Genomic DNA, 17,638 nt, shown 5'->3' with positions numbered 1-17,638 from the left:
TAGTCTGGAAGTTCTGCTGAAACCTGTCCACTGTGAGTGACCATGCTGGTATCTGGAATACTGGTGGCATAGCTTCCAGCATGATAGTAATACACAAGCCACCACAGTACAACAAACTGACAGAGGGTGGTGGCATTAGTCATTAAAAATATTAGTCATTAGGGAGAGGAAATCAAAACCACAATGAAATACCATTTCACATCCATTAAGATAGTATCAGAATAATGAAAAATAAGTGTTGGTGAGGATGTGGAGAAATTGGAACACTCGTGCATTGTTAGTGGGAATGTAAAATGCTTTAGCCACTGTGGAAGACAGCTTGGCAGTTTCTCAAAAAGTTCAATTACCATATGATCCTGCACTCCTCTGTATATACCCAAAAGCCTTGAAAGCAGGGGCTCAAGGAGATATGTTTATTGCAGCTTTACTTACTAATGAATCATTTCTTTTAGAAGTATCAGTACAAAGCTGGTTCCTATGAGGCAGAGGTTAAAAATGTCCCAAATATCCAACTTTTCCAAACTGCTGTACCACTCCATCATCTCTAACATCAACTACCCCTTCTCCCCTCAGTACTCGCACTTCTGTCTTTGGGTTCCGTAATTTGCTGCAACATCTCACAGAACTGACTCATCAAGGCAATGGTTCACGCAGTTGTGGAGGCTGTCAAATCCCAAATCTGTGTCTCAGGCATCAGGCCGGAGACTTCTCCTGACTCATGTGGTTGCAGAGGCTGATGAACCCAAACTGACAGGTCAGACAACAGGCTGCTGGCTCAAAAGGCTGCGGAAAGTGGTGAATCAGGTCAGATGATAGACTGCTGGCTCAAGTTACAAGAACCAGAGGTCAGATGATGACAGGCCAGGTCCAGGATCCAGAGCAAGAGAGAGAGCCTTGCCAAAGCATTCATATATATATTGGGTGCAGACCACACCCTCAAGGAAACCTTTTACTTGAGCAAGGCGGGACAAGGGTGTGACGTGCATGAAGGTGGTAAGAGTGGGGATTGGGGTAAGGGTGGTGACTTGAGTCACACCCTCCAGTAAGGTGTTGATTCAAGGTACTGAAAAAACAAACAAAAAACCTCATTGCCATGGAGCTGATTCCAACTCATAGCGAGCCTATAGGACAGAGTAGAACTGCCCCGTAGAGTTTCCAAGGAGTGGCTGGTGGATTTGAACTGCCAACCTTTTGGTTAGCAGCCAAACTCTTAACCACTGTACCACCAGGGCTCCAGATACATCCACCCTAATTCTGCCTCATTAACATAACAGACAACTCACTTCCAAATGGGACCATAACCACAGGCACAGAGGCTAGAATTTCCATCACAACATGGAGGATAATCACATCAAACCCACAAAAACATATGTACATAATAAAATCTATTAAGAAAACATTCTTCTTCCCACTTTGGAGAGTGGCATCTGGGGTCTTAAATGATAGCAAGCGGCCATCTAAGATGCATCAATTGGTTTCAACCCACCTGGATCAAAGGAGAATGAAGAACACCAAAGATACAAGGTAATTATGAGCCCAAGAGACAGAAAGGGCCACATAAATCAGAGACTACATCAGCTTGAGACCAGAAGAGATAGATGGTGCCCAGCTACAACCAATAGACTGCCCTGACAGGGAACACAACAGAGAACCCCTGAGGGAGCAGGAGGGCAGTGGGATACAGACCTCAAATTCTCATAAAAAGACCAGACTCAAAGGTCTGAGACTAGAAGGACCCTGGTGGTCATGGTCCCCAGACCTTCTGTTAGCCCAAGACAGGAACCATTCCCAAAGCCAACTCTTCAGACAGGGATTGGACTGGACTATGGGATAGAAAATGATACTGGTGAGGAGCGAGCTTCTTGGATCAAGTACCCACATAAGACTATGTGGGCAGCTCCTGTCGGGATGGGAGATGAGAAGGCAGAGAGGGTCAGAAGCTGGCCAAATGGACACAAAAAGAGTGGAAAGAAGGAGTGTGCTGTCTCATTAGGGGGAGAGCAACTAGGAGTATACAGCAAGGTGTATGTAAGTTTTTGTGTGAAAGACTGACTTGATTTGTAAACTTTCACTTAAAGCACAATAAAAATTAAAAAATGCACATAAGCAAATTTGCAGATAATTTCAGGTGTTTCTAGAACTGCAAATTGAGAGCCCTATTTTAACTATCATCCTAGTATATTTTAAATGATTCAGTTTGCACAAAGCTTTCTTTGAGCTACATCAGAGTTTTGTATTGGACACCTCAATAATTGTTCAGTGGTTAGACTTTAAAAATATTTTAATTTGAAATAATTTTAGGTTTACAAAACAGTTGCAAAAGTGGAGTTCCTCTACACTCTTCACTCAGAATCTTCAAAGGTTAACATCTATAACCGTAGTACAATCATTGAAGCTATTGCTACAATGGAAACCCTGGCAGCGCAGTGGTTAAGTGCTAGAGCTGCTAACCTAAAGGTACAAAACAGGCTAGTTCAAATCTGCCAGGCGCTCCCTGGAAACTCTATGGGGCAGTTCTACTCTGTCCTATAGGGTGGCTATGAGTCGGAATCAACTCCAGGGCAATGGATTTATTGACACAATACTATTAACTAATATTAGTTAATAGACATTATTCAAATTTTGCCAATTGCCCCACTCATGTCGTTTTTCTGTTCCAGGATTCAATCTATGGTTTTACATTGCGTTTAGGTGTCCTGGATCCGGCTTTTTTTTTTTTTTTTTTTTTTAATTCACGCCCTGCGCTATGTGTTCTTGGGAAAATTACTCAAAATCTGTATATTGTCCGTCTTAGTAGATGTGATGTAAGCGAGCCTTGGTGGGCCAGTGGTTAAAGCAACTCCGCTGCTAACCAAAAGGTGGGCGGTTCTAACCCATCAGTCGGTCGTGGGAGAAAGATGTGGCAGTCTGCTTCGGATTGAGATCAGTTGGGATCCACTCCACCGCGGTGAGTTTGGTTACATGTGGTGTAATGAAGAGCCAATGGAAAACACATGAAAAGATCCTGGAAACTTAAAAGGGAAGTAGATAAAATTTTCTTATTGGTCAAAACTGGACTTACAAAGAACAGCTCTTCAATTGCCTAAAACAAATAGGAGCGTACTAATAGTGTAGAGGTGTTTTGTCCCAAAGTAGTACCGGTAGCTTCTCCTCCGGCTGCCCGGAGAACCTCCTTCTAATTGGGCAGCGTGTGTCAGCCATGACGCCGGAAGGCCGCCTCATTGGTCCGGCAGTCCGGTCTTCGGCGGTTAATCTCTCAGGGCTCAAGGCCCCGACCCGCTTCTCTTCTTCTAACCAGGCGCCACCCCCTTCGTTCCGGTGCCCGGAGCTGCCAGCAGGAAGGGATCCAGAGTGAACTAGGCCGGGTAACCGTATCGGGATCAGCCGGGAGAAGCGGCGGGCACGGAGTGCGGGAGGGAGGGTGGTTAGCTGGCCTGGGAATAATGGCCTTGTCTGTGCCCTCCCTCGTCCCCGACGCCTCCGCGACTTTCCTCCTGGTCTTCTGCACTGGCCCCAGTCCCACTGCACTCCCCTAAAGGTCCCGCGCACCTCACCCTTACCTGGAAGCCCCTCGGCGGCCCCGCCTCCTTTGGCTGCCACCCAGTCGGCCCCGCCCTTGCGTTGCTCCTTTGGCGGGCCCCTGGGTTGGCTCCCTCACTGCGCCCTATCGCTGTTCCTGCCCTCGGTGCCTGTCTCAGCAGCCCCACCCTTGCTGAGCGTCCCTGACCCAGTCTCTCCCCGCTCAAGGCGCGTCCTATTGCCCCATCATGGCCCCTCCACGTCCCCGACGTGAGATTTGGTTCTGTCCCTGGATTGCCCCATAGGCCCAGGCTGTCTTTATATGGGTTTAACAAATCCTGCAGAGGCCTGGTGCCGTGCATTGGAGATAGAAGTTAGCTGTAGGAGGTACCTGCTTTCAGGCGTTTCCTGCTCAGTGGAGGAGAGTCACTTCGCAACGGAATATGACAAGTCCAGGTGATAAGTCTTTAATGAAGGTAGTACAGTGTTGGGGTGCTTAGAAGAAGGAGTACTAGAGATTTTTTGCCATCCCTGCTGGGTCCTCAGGTAGATCTCTGAGAGACTAAGTTGCACCTTTCTTCCAGAATGTCTCTGGCTTCTTCCAATGCAGAATCCAGGCCTACCCTATGGTCCTTTAAACATCTCGGAATTATTGCAGTCTTGTCGTAAAACCTGTTGTCATCGAGTCGATTCTGACTCATAGCGACCCTGTAGTACAGAGTAGAACTGCCCATAGGGTTTCCAAGGAGCGCCTGGTGGATTCGAACTGCCCAGCATTTGGTTAGCAGCTGTAGCTCTTAACCGCTATGCCAGCAGGGTTTCCTTGTTATAGGTCCTCTTAACCAGTCAAAGTTGATAGGGCTTCAGTGTGCTGACTGGGAGGCCGAAGCCAAGAGACAGAGGGATGATTGACTTAGGCATCCAGCAAATCAGCACCATACTCTTGATGCTTCTTTTTGGAGTTTTTCTGAGGATTCTTACCTAATTTCTCAGTTACCCAGAAGTCTTAGTTGATAGGAAAATCTAAAATTAAATGTAGATAAAATCTCCTGTTGGTATAGCAGATTCTTCTAAGTCAGTGTACTAGTACATATGTACATTATTCAGAAGACAGCAACTCACCCCTTCGCTCTTGGAGTCAGGTAGCCCTGGGGTCTGATCCCAGCTCCGCCATTTGCTGTAGAGCTTGGCAAAGAAACTTCCCTTATCCAAGCCTCAGTTTTACGTTCTACTAAAACAGCATGGTAAGCCCTGTTTCCTAGAGTCATGGGAGGGATTCATTGAGATCCTGCTTATGACAAAAATCACTTTTAGGGCCCTGTAAATATAATCTTAGCACAAGTGAAGCACCGGCCTTCAGCTTCATGTCGGTTTTAGCTCAAGTCAACAGAGAGGCTGATATGTTGCCATCTTCCAGGTACCATGACTACTCTGGATGATAAATTGCTGGGGGAAAAGCTGCAGTATTACTACAGCAGCAGTGAGGATGAGGACAGCGACCATGAAGACAAGAACAGAGGCAGGGATGCCCTGGCTGGCACTTCTCTGCCTGCAGACGCTGAGCTGGCAGGCGAAGGCATCTCAGTTAATACAGGTATTGCATAACTCTGAGCTCTGGGAACAGGCTTTAAAAATGTCCATCAAATATAAATCAATCAGAAGTTTCCTGATCACTTTTTTCTAATTCTAGTCCCACTTCAGAGATAACTTAGGGTTATCATTGTGCATTTTTCTAGCCTTTTTACTGCACAATATTAATGTGCATGCATAGTATCATGGTTTTAAACACATACTGGCCAGGATTTGAATCCTCAAAATGCTACGTGTTTGATATTGCATAAATTATAGGTATGAGTATATTGTTAGTACAAATTGCTTGAAATGGTGTTTTTACATTTTTACTTCTTAATATTGCCAAATTGCTGTCAGTTAAAGTGGCAGTATGCTTTTTCTCTATACCTTGCCCTCATACTGTATTGTCTTAACTTTTTGATCTTTGCCATCTTCTGTCTTTTTAAGCGTGAGCTTGAATGTCTTAAGTTTAAGAGATATTTTTGTACCCTTTGCCCATTGGGTGGTTGGTTTTTTCTTCTTGGGGAACTCTATATACTTAGGAAATTAATCTCTGATGAGTTCTACATATTTCATTTTGTCTTTTGACTTTGTGTTCTTTTCCTGGCAGGAAATTTTTATGTACTTGAACATATTATTTTATAATAGTAGGTTTTTTTTCCTTTCTTAAAAGAACTTCACTCCAAGATTATAAAAAGATTTTTCTGTGTTTTTACGATTTCAATTTTTTTTAACATTTTAGTGTTTGATTCACTTAGAATTCACTTTGGTGCCAGTTTTGAGGTAGGGGTTCAACTTACTTTCGTTTTGCTATCCAGCTGTTTCCACACTGTATTGACCGACTAATCCATCTTTTCTCCATTGTTTTGAAATGTCACTTTTATCATGTACTGAATTTTTGTTTATTTTTGGGTATTTAGCTGTACTTTGTAGTGATGTGTCTATTACTGGTTATACCACACTGTTTTTATATTGTAGTGTTACAGTATGTTTTTGTATCTGGTAGAGCTGGTCTCCCTTTAATACTTCCTGTGTCAGCATTTTCCTAACTTTTGCTCTCTTATTTTTCCAAAGCCAATTTAGGAGTATGGACACATAAGTATATCCATGTAGTTTTACTGGTAATTCATTAATATATAGGTTAATTTTGTGATAAGCTACACTTTCTGATGTTGGGTCTTCCTGTTCAAGAACATAGCACTGCTTTTTCATTTATTCAAATCCTTAGTGTTTCTTGGTAGCATTTTAAATTTTTATTCATATAGATTTTTATGTTAGTTTTTCAGTGGCTTATGACAACAAAGGTTTATTTTTTATTCATGTTACATGCTGGCTGTGGTTTAGTGGTGGCTCTGCTTCTGCTTCTTATATCCTGTCATTCCAGGAGCTAGGCTGAAGGAGCAACCCCTGTTGGGACATGCCATTTTCAGGGCAGAGCACAGACAGCAAGAGAGAGCTATTGGAAACATGTACTAGTTTATAAAGCTTTTGCTCAGACCAGGCATCCATTATGTTTGCTCACATCCCTTGGCCAAAGCAAGTCACGTGGCCAAGCCCAACGTCAGTGAGTGGGGATATATATCCTCATCCTATAGGAGGTACTGCAGGTCACATGGCAAGGGGCAGGGATGTATAATCCTCTTACAGGGCTCGAGGTAGGGGCACGAATAACGGAGAACAATAATAAAACCTGTCATAATCTTGTAACAAATTCAAATAATACAGAAGTGTAGAAAGTAAAAAGCAAAAGTTCTTTTTACCAGTTCCCGCAGATCCTACTACCTAGAGTCAGCCACTGTCAACGGTTTATGTATCTTTCTAACCCATTCTTTATGAACATACTATTCACATATATGTATATGCCTATTCATATATGTAAATATTCATATATATACATACAGTTCTTTTTGTAAACTCTGGTCTGCATTTTGTATTTCTTTTTTATTTTAACTAATAATGTATTTAATACCTTTCATGTCAGGAAATATAGAGCCACTTTGTTATTTCTAAGAGTTGTTTTATAGTCGTTTGAGTAGATGGACCATAATTTATTTAACTCATCTCTTCACGTTGGACATTAGCTTGGATCTTTAATTATTGCCAACCATGCCGCAGCGGACATCACTGTGTGTAGACCACTTTACCCTTGTGTAAGCATTGTTGTACAGTAGATAGAGCGAGCTTTAGACAGCTGTGAACTCCTAGCCCTGGTCTATAATTCCTTGTGCATTCTTCTTGGTCACCTCCGTGTTCAATTCCACTCAGGTCCAAAAGGTGTGATCAATGACTGGCGCCGTTTCAAGCAGTTGGAGACAGAGCAAAAGGAAGAGCAATGCCGGGAGATGGAAAGGCTGATCAAGAAGCTGTCGATGACCTGTAGGTCCCATCTGGATGAAGAGGAGGAGCAACAGAAACAGAAGGACCTCCAGGAGAAGATCAGTGGGAAGGTGATTAGTAGCACCCAGGCTTTTCTCAGAATCTGCCATGGCTGCAGGAACTGGGGTTAGCAATTCAAAAGATACAGTGTGTTTGATTTGGCCTCTGAGAAGTTGTGCAGTGCAGGGAAAAATATAGAGCCATGCCATAACTCAGACACACCTGAGTTTAAATCTCAGCTTTGCCAGTAGTGACCTTGGGAAAATCTTGTATCTTCTGAATTTTCCTTGGTTAAATGAGGTCAATATTCCTGCCTCACAGGGCTGTGTTAAATGCCTGTGACTGTGCCTGGACCATTGTAAGTGGTCAGTAAATGTTAGTTTCCTATCCTTTATTGAGGACTTATTTGGGGCCAGAAATTTAATACAACCCTCTGAGAGTGGTGGTATTGTTCCCATTTTTCAGATGAGGAAACTGATCCTTAGAGATGGAGCTGACTTGCTAAGGGTCACATAAGTACTAAACGGTGGAGCTGGGATTCTAGCCCAGATTTTTCTGTTGCTCTGTTTCATCTGAAGCCTGTTCATGAGAATTCATTTTAAGGAGGCAATACAGTAGAAGCAAATGGATACTCTGAAAGATATTTGTACCTAGGTTCCTGACTCCCTTCTTACCTTTCATATATTAAAAGGAACCTCAGTTTTCCTCATCCTCTCTGACCTATGGGTGAATGTCTAGGAGTGCCTGAGATCATTCAGTTATGGCCCAGAGCACCTGCTGGCTGGAAATAACCAGTTAGGATTAAGTGTGGAGTCATTAGCCTTGATTAGGAGAGTGATTTCAGGGTATTAGACTTAAGCAAAGACTGTCATAGGTCAGAAGGAGCCACTGTGGTAGGCAGCAGTAAAATGGAGAGCTATGAGATTGGAAGGAAATTGGAAATGATAAGTGAAACAATGAAACTCAAAATGATGCTGGTAATAATACAATGACAGCATTTTTTCTGTTCTGATCTCCCCACCTCCACATCTCATCCCCTTGATCTGCCTTGCTGCATCAGGGTAGAAGAAGGAAGAAGCTTTTGTTACTTAAGCTAGATGCAGGGCAGTACGCCCACTGCTAACAGCTGCTTCCTTATACTGAGGTGAAAGGCCAGAATGAAGCAACACATCACATGGGTCAGTCTTGAGAGAGGCTGTCCCTGTCTGCTGAGTTATCTGCAGTAGAACTGAACTGGAAACTGTCTGAATGCCAGAAGTAGGGGAGTGGTTTCGCAAAGTATGGCATATTATATATAATGTCATAAAAAAAATCGGAAACATGAGGAAATATTTATGATATAACAATGGTAAGTAGCAACAGCAGGTTACATCTTAATTGGCACACCCGCGACTCCCGCTATAAAAGCAAAAAGTGTGTGTGACTGGTCGTAAATAAAAAAAAAATTTAGAGTGTATATGCCTGTGTTTTGTGCTTATTTGGGGGTGGGTTGCCGGGAGGGCTTATTAGTGGTTTTTTTTTTTTTTAAGTTTCTTAATATCCTCTTGTGTTCTAAAGACTAAAAAGTGAATAAAATAACCCATTGTCACAACTGACAAAAGGAAAAAAGTGATATTAATTGATATTGTCTGTTTGGATTGAGAAGCAATATTATATAGTAGTTAAAAGCATGATTTTTTTTTTTTTAAACCTGGTTTTTAAAACCTGGTTTGAATACTGGTCTTAGATTTATTACCTGTGTGTACTTATGCAAATAACGACAAGTCTTGGAATCTCATTTGTAAAACGGACAATAAAAGTGCCTTCCTAGTGGGGTTATCATAAGAATTGAGTGAGCTATGCATATAAAGCACTCAGCATGGTGCCTCATATATAGTAAGCACACAGTACATGTTAACTGTTCCCACAGCGTTCTGTTCTTTGTCTCTTCTGCACACTTGCTGGTCCCCTGCAGATGACTCTGAAGGAGTTTGCCATGATGAATGAGGACCAAGATGATGAAGAGTTTCTGCAGCAGTACAGGAAACAGAGAATGGAAGAGATGCGGCAGCAACTTCACAAGGGGCCCCAATTCAAACAGGTTTTTGAGATCCCCAGCGGGGAAGGGTTTTTAGACATGATTGATAAAGAACAGAAAAGCACCCTCATCATGGTCCATATTTATGAGGACGGCATTCCAGGGACTGAAGCCATGAATGGGTGCATGATCTGCCTTGCTGCGGAGTACCCAGCCGTCAAATTCTGCCGAGTAAAGAGCTCAGTTATTGGGGCCAGCAGTCGGTTCACCAGGAATGCCCTTCCTGCCCTGCTGATCTACAAGGGGGGTGAATTGATTGGCAATTTTGTTCGTGTCACTGACCAGCTGGGAGAAGATTTCTTTGCTGTGGACCTTGAAGCTTTTCTACAGGAATTTGGATTACTCCCAGAAAAGGAAGTCTTGGTATTGACCTCTGTGCATAACTCCGCCCTCTATCACAGTGAGGATAGTGATCTGGAAATAGATTGAACTGATAGTCTGCTTGCATACATCTCTCATTGTATGGGCTGGAAGATATATGTGTTTAGTTTTGTTCCTTCCTGTGTCTTCTGGCTTTCCAGCTGTTCTTTGTAGTCCCTTTTATTATGTGTAAAGTCAAGGAAGTTCTTAGATTAAATGAGAATGCTGAATCACCTTGTTAGTAATAAAGCGACTTAAAATTGTGTAAACAGGAAGCTAGGCTTTTGAACTGTTTACTTAAGATTCTCTAGCATGATATCTCTGTTGTTGTTTCCAGTCAATATTTAAATAGTACCCTTTAAAACAGTGTCCTGTAAATTGTCTTCAGATGATTTCAGAGGTCTCTGCCAGGTCTGAGAGTATAATTCTTTAGTGAATGTGTTATTTGCAATGTAAATAGTGTATTTCCTTAATCAAATGATTGCAAGTTATACTCACTTGTAATCAGGTCCGTAGCCCTAGAAGGCAGTTAATTTCTCCCCCTAGACCCTCTTCTCTACTGAGGTCTTGTTTAAAGCTTCCAGATGATGCATGTTTGCCCCATCAAGAGGGGTGACCTCTGCTGCTGGAGTCGACATCCTGCTCAAACATTAAGTCTGGAGTAGTAGGAAGGATCAATGCTGACTGTTCCCTTGTCTTGGAGAGACTAGCTTGACTTAAAAATTGGAGTGTGGTGGGGCTGGAAAGCCCTTTTAAAGGACGATCTTTAAGATACTCCTGGTTTTGTCTTTGTTTTGTCTCTTATTTAACAGTATAGCTGTTTTGTTTAATGTAGATTTATTTTTTAAATTTCTTTTGGCATATTGGAAAAGTAATTCATGTTCAATAGAGGAAAAATTACCAAAATATGAAAACAAGAAAATTAGAATAATCTCTAATCCAGCCACCTAGAGTGAAACACTTAATATTTTGGTATATTTCCTTCCAAGGTATTTTCTATGTATACATAGAACATTTGTTTTTAAAACAATGGGATCATTCTGAACATACCGTTTTATAGTATGTTCAGCTAATAGTATATCAAACTTTTTTTTATGTTATTAAATACTTTTCTACAATGTTATTTTTAATGGCTCTTGATACTACATTGTATACATGTACTGTAGTTTGCTTGGTGTTTGTCTCTTAAAAAGAAAAGCAGCAAAGAGATGTTTTTATTGCAGAAGTAATAGATGTTCATTGTAGAAAATGTAATCAAAATTGAGCTAAAAAGAGATTTAAAAACTTTAAAATTCCCCAACCAAAACTAATCCCTGTTGTCATTTTTACAGCTATCCTTATAGTCTTTTATTTCCTCTGTATTTATAGTAATGGTTGTCATTTGAATTTTCCCCCGTGTTTTTTTTCTTTAAAAATGTACATTCTGGGGTTGGGGAAAATATAACTGGCATTAAATACTAGCTTTAAAAATCAATTTCAAATTTTATAACTACTCAGGAATTAAATGTAGCAGAGTTCTGCAAATGGATTTTGAAAGTATCTGTTGTAGTTAGTCAACAAAAAGCACATGGTTTTTCTGATTTAAAAAGCATTATATGCTCGTTGTAAAAGTGTGGAAAGTACAGAAAATTATTAGAAACAGTGACAGCTATTGTCAATGTACTGGTTGTGGTTAAGTGCCCAACTACTAGCTGAAAGGTTGGTGGTTCAAACCCACCCAGAGGTGCTTCGGAAGACAGGCCCGGCAATCTGCTTCCAAAAGGTTACAGCCTTGAAAACCCTATGGACCAGTTCTACTGTGCACATAAGAGGTTGCCATGAGTCAAAATCCACTCAACAGCAGCTAAGAACAGCAGTCTTTTTTCAATATCTTTAATAACATTGAGAGCCTACTGAACTTAGATCTGTGTCCTGCTGTATTTAGCATTACATCATAAACACTTTGTCATGTTATAAAAATTCTAAATAAAGTTTTTGATGGTATCATAACATTTCATCATTTGAGTAGACCATAATCTATTTAACGTATTTAGGCTCCCTGTCTTTTTGCTAAAACACAATGAACACCTTTCTAATTCGAGCCATATTTTGGATCGTTCTCATACATTTCTAGAGGAGGAATTATTGGGCAAATAAGCAAGAACATTTTAAAATAGTTTTTACAAACTGTTCTCACTGAGAATGTGCATTTACACATAGAACCTTGACTTTGCCTTTCAGGAACAGAAATTCAAAAATAAAGTAAGCAGACATGGGAAATCCTAGGGTGTTTAATCCCTAACTCAGGTGTAGTGGAAATAGCATGGGTTTTGGAGTCAGACAGATCCAGGTTCAGGTCCTTTTTCTGTTACTCACTAGTGGTGTAGCTTCTGGCGAAGTACCTACCCTTCCTGAAGCTCAGTTTTCTCATCTTTATAATGGTAACAAAAATACCTGTTCTCATGGGATTGTTCGGTGACAGTGGTTCTCTATGAGTTGTCTCCAGACCAGCAGCATCAGCGTTACTAGGGAACTTGTTAGAAATGCAAATTCTCAAGCTTTACCTCAGACCCACTGAATCAAATTTTGGGGGTGGCCCAGCAAACTGTTTTGACAAACCCTCTATGTGATTCTGAGACCCACTACAGTTTGAGAATCACTGACTATGGGTTAAGATGAGTGACAGAGTCTGTCACAACACAAGCACTCACTGATGTTTCCTTTTTCTTTGAGTAATGGGAGAACAAGTTGAAACAGGAGAGGTGTCAGATGGCTTCTTTTCCTCTTCATTTTGTGTTATGTGGTTCTCTCTCTCTTTTTTTTTTAGCCGTGTAACTGGGAGAAGGGAAAAGGAACTAAAATTTATCACAACATTTGTCCTTGTAGTTTTCCATATTTCACTTTGTTCTGGATTGAAAGTCCCATGAAGGCACTGACTTTTTTCCTCCCTGCTGTATGACATAGTGGTTAAGGGTATGGACTCTGGGAATAGGTTGCCATTTATTAGTTCTCTGGGCAAGATACTGAACTCCATGCCTGTTTTCTGATCTGTGAAATGGGAATGAATAACAAGTCAATCATGTAAAGTACTTAGTACGAGCTTATCACACAGCCTCAAATAAGTATCTGATTTTATTGTCCCCAGTGCCCATAACTCTGCCTGGCACTTGTTAAGAATGAACATCTATTCTATTCTCGATTTAATGGCCCCTCTTTTCAATGTAGGAAGTAGTAACCTTCAAAGATGAAACCAAGACTTAGTAGGGGTATGTGATACTCCATGTTGTACAGCTAGTTGCCTGGAACAGGATTTGAAATTAAGTCTATCATTCCAAAATTTGTGTTATTTCCATGATGGCAGGTTAATCCTTGATGGGGAAAGCAAAATGATCAAGAACAAAAAAGTAGAGACATTGAAAAGTAGTGGAGGGAATAGGTTAGTGGAAGAAAATAAGGGAGAGAATTTAAAGAAAAAGGAATTAAACAGGGTGGAGCTTTGAGTCTCTTGCACCTGCCTGGGTTTCAGATGAGAATCTCCTCCAGGCTGCAGCTGTGATCCCTGCTGAGGGGTATCCTCTTTCTACCTTGACTCCACAGAGTCCCTTCCAGTGTACTACACCCCTGCTTTCTGCTGTGGGTGACCAAAAAAAACAAACCCATTGCTGTGGAGTCAATTCTGACTCAGCGATCCTACAGGACAGAGTAGAACTGCCCCATAGGGTTTCCAAGGAGTCCCTGGTAGATTCGAACTGCCAACCTTTTGGTTAGCAGCTGTAGCTCTTAAGCACTATGCCACCAGGGTTTCCCTATGTGTGATAGCGATGGAATAATTAACATGAATTCTAGCTCCATAACCAGATGTGTGACCTTGGACAAGTCTGTTCCTCTTCCTGAGCCTCAGTTTCCCCGTTTGTAAAATGAAGGGCTGAATTAGATGATCTCTGAAGACCCTTCAGGTGCTTACATTTTAGGAATCTAGTTTATAAAAATCTACCTTTTACTTTGAAAACTTAAAAACCTTCAGGAAAAGTGAAAGAAGACTACAACTAACACCTATAAACCCTTTACTGAGCTTCAACAATAGTTAATATTTTGCTATATTTGCTGTATCTGTTTTTTATTGAACCATTGAAAGTAGGCTACAGATATCTTGACCTCACACCTAAGAATGTTGCTATATCTCCTAAGAATGTCATTCTCCCTCATAACTACAATGCTATTATCATTCCTAAGAAAATTAAAAATAATTCAATAATTTTCAAAATACAGGTCATATTCAGTTTTCCTACTTGTTCCCAAAATTTATTTAATAAACTTTTTTTTTTTTAAATCCAGGATCCAAACAAGGTTCACGTTGATCTCTTTAAAGCTAGAACAGTCCCCTGCCGTTGTTTTTATGTTTGTTTTTCATATAAGTGGCTTTTTAAACTGTCCAGAACAAATGTCTTACGGAGTTCCCACATTCTGGTATCTCTGATTTCTTCATTTCTGGCAATAATGCAACCAGAGGTGGTGTTGCATAGTTCTTACTGTATCAAGTCAGGGGGTACCTGATGCAAGTTCATCGATCCTAAGTTAATCACTTGGTTATGGTGGTGAGTGCCAGATCTCGACATCATAAAATAATTTTCCCCTTTGTCGGTAGTAAGTAATGTATGACGTAGTACTTTGAGACAGTGTGGCTATCCTTTTTCCCAACAACCTTTCACATATTTGTTTTAGCATCCATTGATGATTCTTGCCTGAGCTCAATTATTATATTGGAGTATGCAAAAAGGGTAATTTTCTAACTTTATTATTCATTTTATGTTTATTACCGGCAATCTTCTTCAAAGAATAGCTCTGCCTTCCCTTCTCTCTCTCTCTAAGAATCACTATGGATTCATAGATTTTTTAAAATTCAATGTCTAATGCCATCATTCTTTTTAATTCTGAAGTTGTCTCAAATTTGGGCAATGGTAACCTTTTGAAGCCAGTTCCTGTGTTCTTTGGACATGACTCATTAGTCTTTGAGTGCTTCCTTTCTTTCTGGCCTAAAATGTACTGGGATCACACAGTACTTTCTGTATTTATGACTTGGAATTAGCCATTTTCCCAAGAAGCTCTGCTTCCTTTTAGTGGAGAATGGGATTTGGAACTGACATCTGGGTGCTAGGTATGCTCATTGATACGGGGGTGCCGTGGTTTCTGGGCCCTTTCAGTGGACAGAGTAGGACACAATACACGTATATATTTAAAAAAACGATTAGTTCATACTGGTACTTCCGCTTCAAACACAAAATTCATTCTTACCTTCTTCCATTCTCCCTCTTCACACAAGGAAAATCAGATGCCCAACATCCATATATTTATAAAATTTAACTATCATCATACACATATAATAGTTTCATAAATCATGTCTTTAGTAACAACTGTAAATTTATGAAGATTTCTTTGTAGTTCCTTTTTTATCCTTAGAGTGTATTCTGCTAAGGATGTACAGAGTACTGAGTTAAAAAAATACGTGAATTAATTATTTTCTGAGTGGTAATCTATTTGTCATAAAAGTATTCATTTGCTCCTGAATAATTCAATTTTGGAGTTGTCTTTTTTTCATTCTTTTTAACTTTTTTGAAAGCCAACACTATATAAAAAGTTATTCTTGGAGAAGTCTCACTTCCATTTTTATTCCCTTCACTCCAAGAAGTTACTTTTGATTGTGAGAATGACCGTAGACAAATTTCTTAGTCTCTCTGAGCTTTAGTCTCTCAAATGAGGGTAAGCGTAGTAACTCTCCCATAGGATTCCTGCAAAGGTCTAACGGGCTCAAGTTTTTAGCACGGTGTGGCACTCAGTATACAGTTCAGAAATGTCATCTGTTTATCTACTACCCATCCTCCACAAAATCCTGATATCCTTGCTAAAATAGGGTCTTATTTAAGACTCTCTGATCCCCCTTGTCAGTCTGGGAAAACCTTATTTATCCTTTAAGACTCAGTTCAAATCTCATGATCTCTATGGAGCATTAATAGGCCTTTACTGTCTCTCCACAAAGAAGCAGTCGTGTTATATAACTGCTCCTATAGATTATGGCAACATTGGTCAAGAAAAGATCTGAGGGGTCAGACTGTTTGGGTTCAAACCCCGGCTCAAGCAAATACAGTCGATTCTTGATATTCGTGGTAGATATGTGCTGACAGAAACCCTGGTAGCATGGTAATTGAGAGCTATGGTTGCTAACGAAAAGGTCGGCAGTTCAAATCCACCAGGCACTCCTTGGAAACTGTATGGGGCAGTTCTACTCTGTCCTGTAGGGTCGCTATGAGTAGAAGTCGCCTTGACAACAGTGGGTTTTATGTGCTAGTAGTCCTGGCGAACCAGCCTCCTTCAACTTCAAGTGGAAATTTTCCCACCACCCACCTGTCAGTGGAGGCTTGTCTGTTGCTGTGATGCCGAACAGGTTTCAGCGGAGCTTCTACACCAAGACAAACTAGGAAAAAAGGCCTGGTGATCTACTTCTGAAAAATTAGCCAGTGAAAACCCTATGGATTACAAAGGTCAGATCCTTTTGTGCATGCGGTCGCCTTGCGTAGGGATGACTCCATGGTAGCGAACAACACCGTATGCGCGTTTGTACGCATTTTTGCCCATGTCTGCAAAGAACCACGCCGCAGTGTATTTTTTCTGAATTAGCGAATTTGGAGTCTGTCGATAATGAGGTTTCCTTTTCTCACCTGAACAGTCGCGATAGCAGAGGAGATGAGAGGTTGATGAGTTAAGGCCTGTGGGGCACTTTGCGCTTTGCTTAGCGCATAGAAAGTTATCAGTAAGTTATCTATTGTTGTTATTATTTTATTTTAATGAAAAATTAAAAAGTTTCCCTAAGCGTGAGATGTGGACGTCCTGGTGACTGGAATGACCTTGTCTCACTTTCCTGTAGGGTAACTCCATCTTAAGCGCTTGTAATTGCCAAAATTGAATAGTAAGTATTTGGGGTTTTTTTTTTTTTTTGAAGTATTTGTTTACACATTAGACTATGAAGTCCTCGGGGGCAGGGACTGTGTCCAGTCATCTCTGACCTCTGATCTGAGTTGACATAAGTAAATGTTTGCTGCTTAAGTGGGGAAAGTCCCTAAGGCTACATGAATATGCTGGGATTCACGGCAGTATATAATGATTTTTCATAATTGGTATGTATCTTTAATCAGAGGTGTGCTACCAATGCTCACTGAAAACCACGTAATAAAAAAAAAAAAAAAAACCACTTAATGAGATCAAGCTAAATCCCTAGCCCCGCCAAAAAACCAAAAACCAAACCCAGTGCCATCGAGTTGATTCCGATTCATAGCGACCCGATAGGACAGAGTAGAACTGCCCCATAGAGTTTCCAAGGAGCGCCTGGCGGATTCCAGCTGCCTACCTTTTGGTTAGCAGCCTTAGCACTTAACCACTAGGTCACCAGGGTTTCTGCAGCCCTGCCAAAGCAAGTGGAAATGCTGGCTGTAACGTGATCTGGCCACAGGGAGGCAGGAGAAGAGAAGGAATTAAAAGTTTTTTTAAAGGAAGCTGGTCCATAGACCCCGATTTGGGGCTGAAGGGTGATATCTAACACCATGTACAAGTAATTTTAGAGCATTTGTTTTTAGTAAAGAGAACTAGAAAGTGCTAAATTCACACACTTTAGATAATGAGTAGCAAAACAAAATGTTATTTGATAAATTTAACATACGTACACTTAACTTTCGTATTACGTTAATTAAGGGTCAGAGAAAAGCT

The 17,638-nt window shown here is 40.9% G+C and overlaps 1 protein-coding gene across 3 annotated transcripts; it reads left to right on the top strand.

Annotated features, from left to right (window-relative positions):
• Positions 1 to 3,198: 3,198 nt before the first annotated feature.
• PDCL (phosducin like) lies at positions 3,199 to 11,875 on the top strand. 3 transcript variants are annotated; one of them, XM_049896556.1, is made up of 5 exons: positions 3,199 to 3,365; positions 3,864 to 3,975; positions 4,937 to 5,113; positions 7,357 to 7,538; positions 9,377 to 11,875. In XM_049896556.1, exons 2-5 carry the CDS (start codon positions 3,963 to 3,965, stop codon positions 9,971 to 9,973), a joined length of 969 nt encoding a protein of 322 aa, XP_049752513.1. In that variant the 5' UTR covers positions 3,199 to 3,365; positions 3,864 to 3,962; the 3' UTR covers positions 9,974 to 11,875. The 3 variants fall into 3 exon arrangements, with proteins under 3 accessions (XP_049752513.1, XP_049752515.1, XP_049752514.1); XM_049896558.1 differs by having other exon boundaries at positions 9,422 to 11,873; XM_049896557.1 differs by lacking the exon at positions 3,864 to 3,975 and having other exon boundaries at positions 9,377 to 11,874.
• Positions 11,876 to 17,638: the final 5,763 nt, after the last annotated feature.

The sequence above is a fragment of the Elephas maximus genome, chromosome 9, assembly GCF_024166365.1.
Source record: "Elephas maximus indicus isolate mEleMax1 chromosome 9, mEleMax1 primary haplotype, whole genome shotgun sequence".
Lineage (NCBI taxonomy): Eukaryota > Metazoa > Chordata > Mammalia > Proboscidea > Elephantidae > Elephas > Elephas maximus.
Note: the sequence above shows the minus strand (reverse complement) of the source record. Positions and strands in the feature narration are given on the sequence as shown.

Coding starts and splice junctions, on each gene's coding strand:
- PDCL (XM_049896556.1), top strand. Junction 5,114..7,356: donor AGGCATCTCAGTTAATACAG/GTATTGCATAAC, acceptor AATTCCACTCAG/GTCCAAAAGGTGTGATCAAT. Junction 7,539..9,376: donor AGGAGAAGATCAGTGGGAAG/GTGATTAGTAGC, acceptor CTGTTCCCACAG/CGTTCTGTTCTTTGTCTCTT.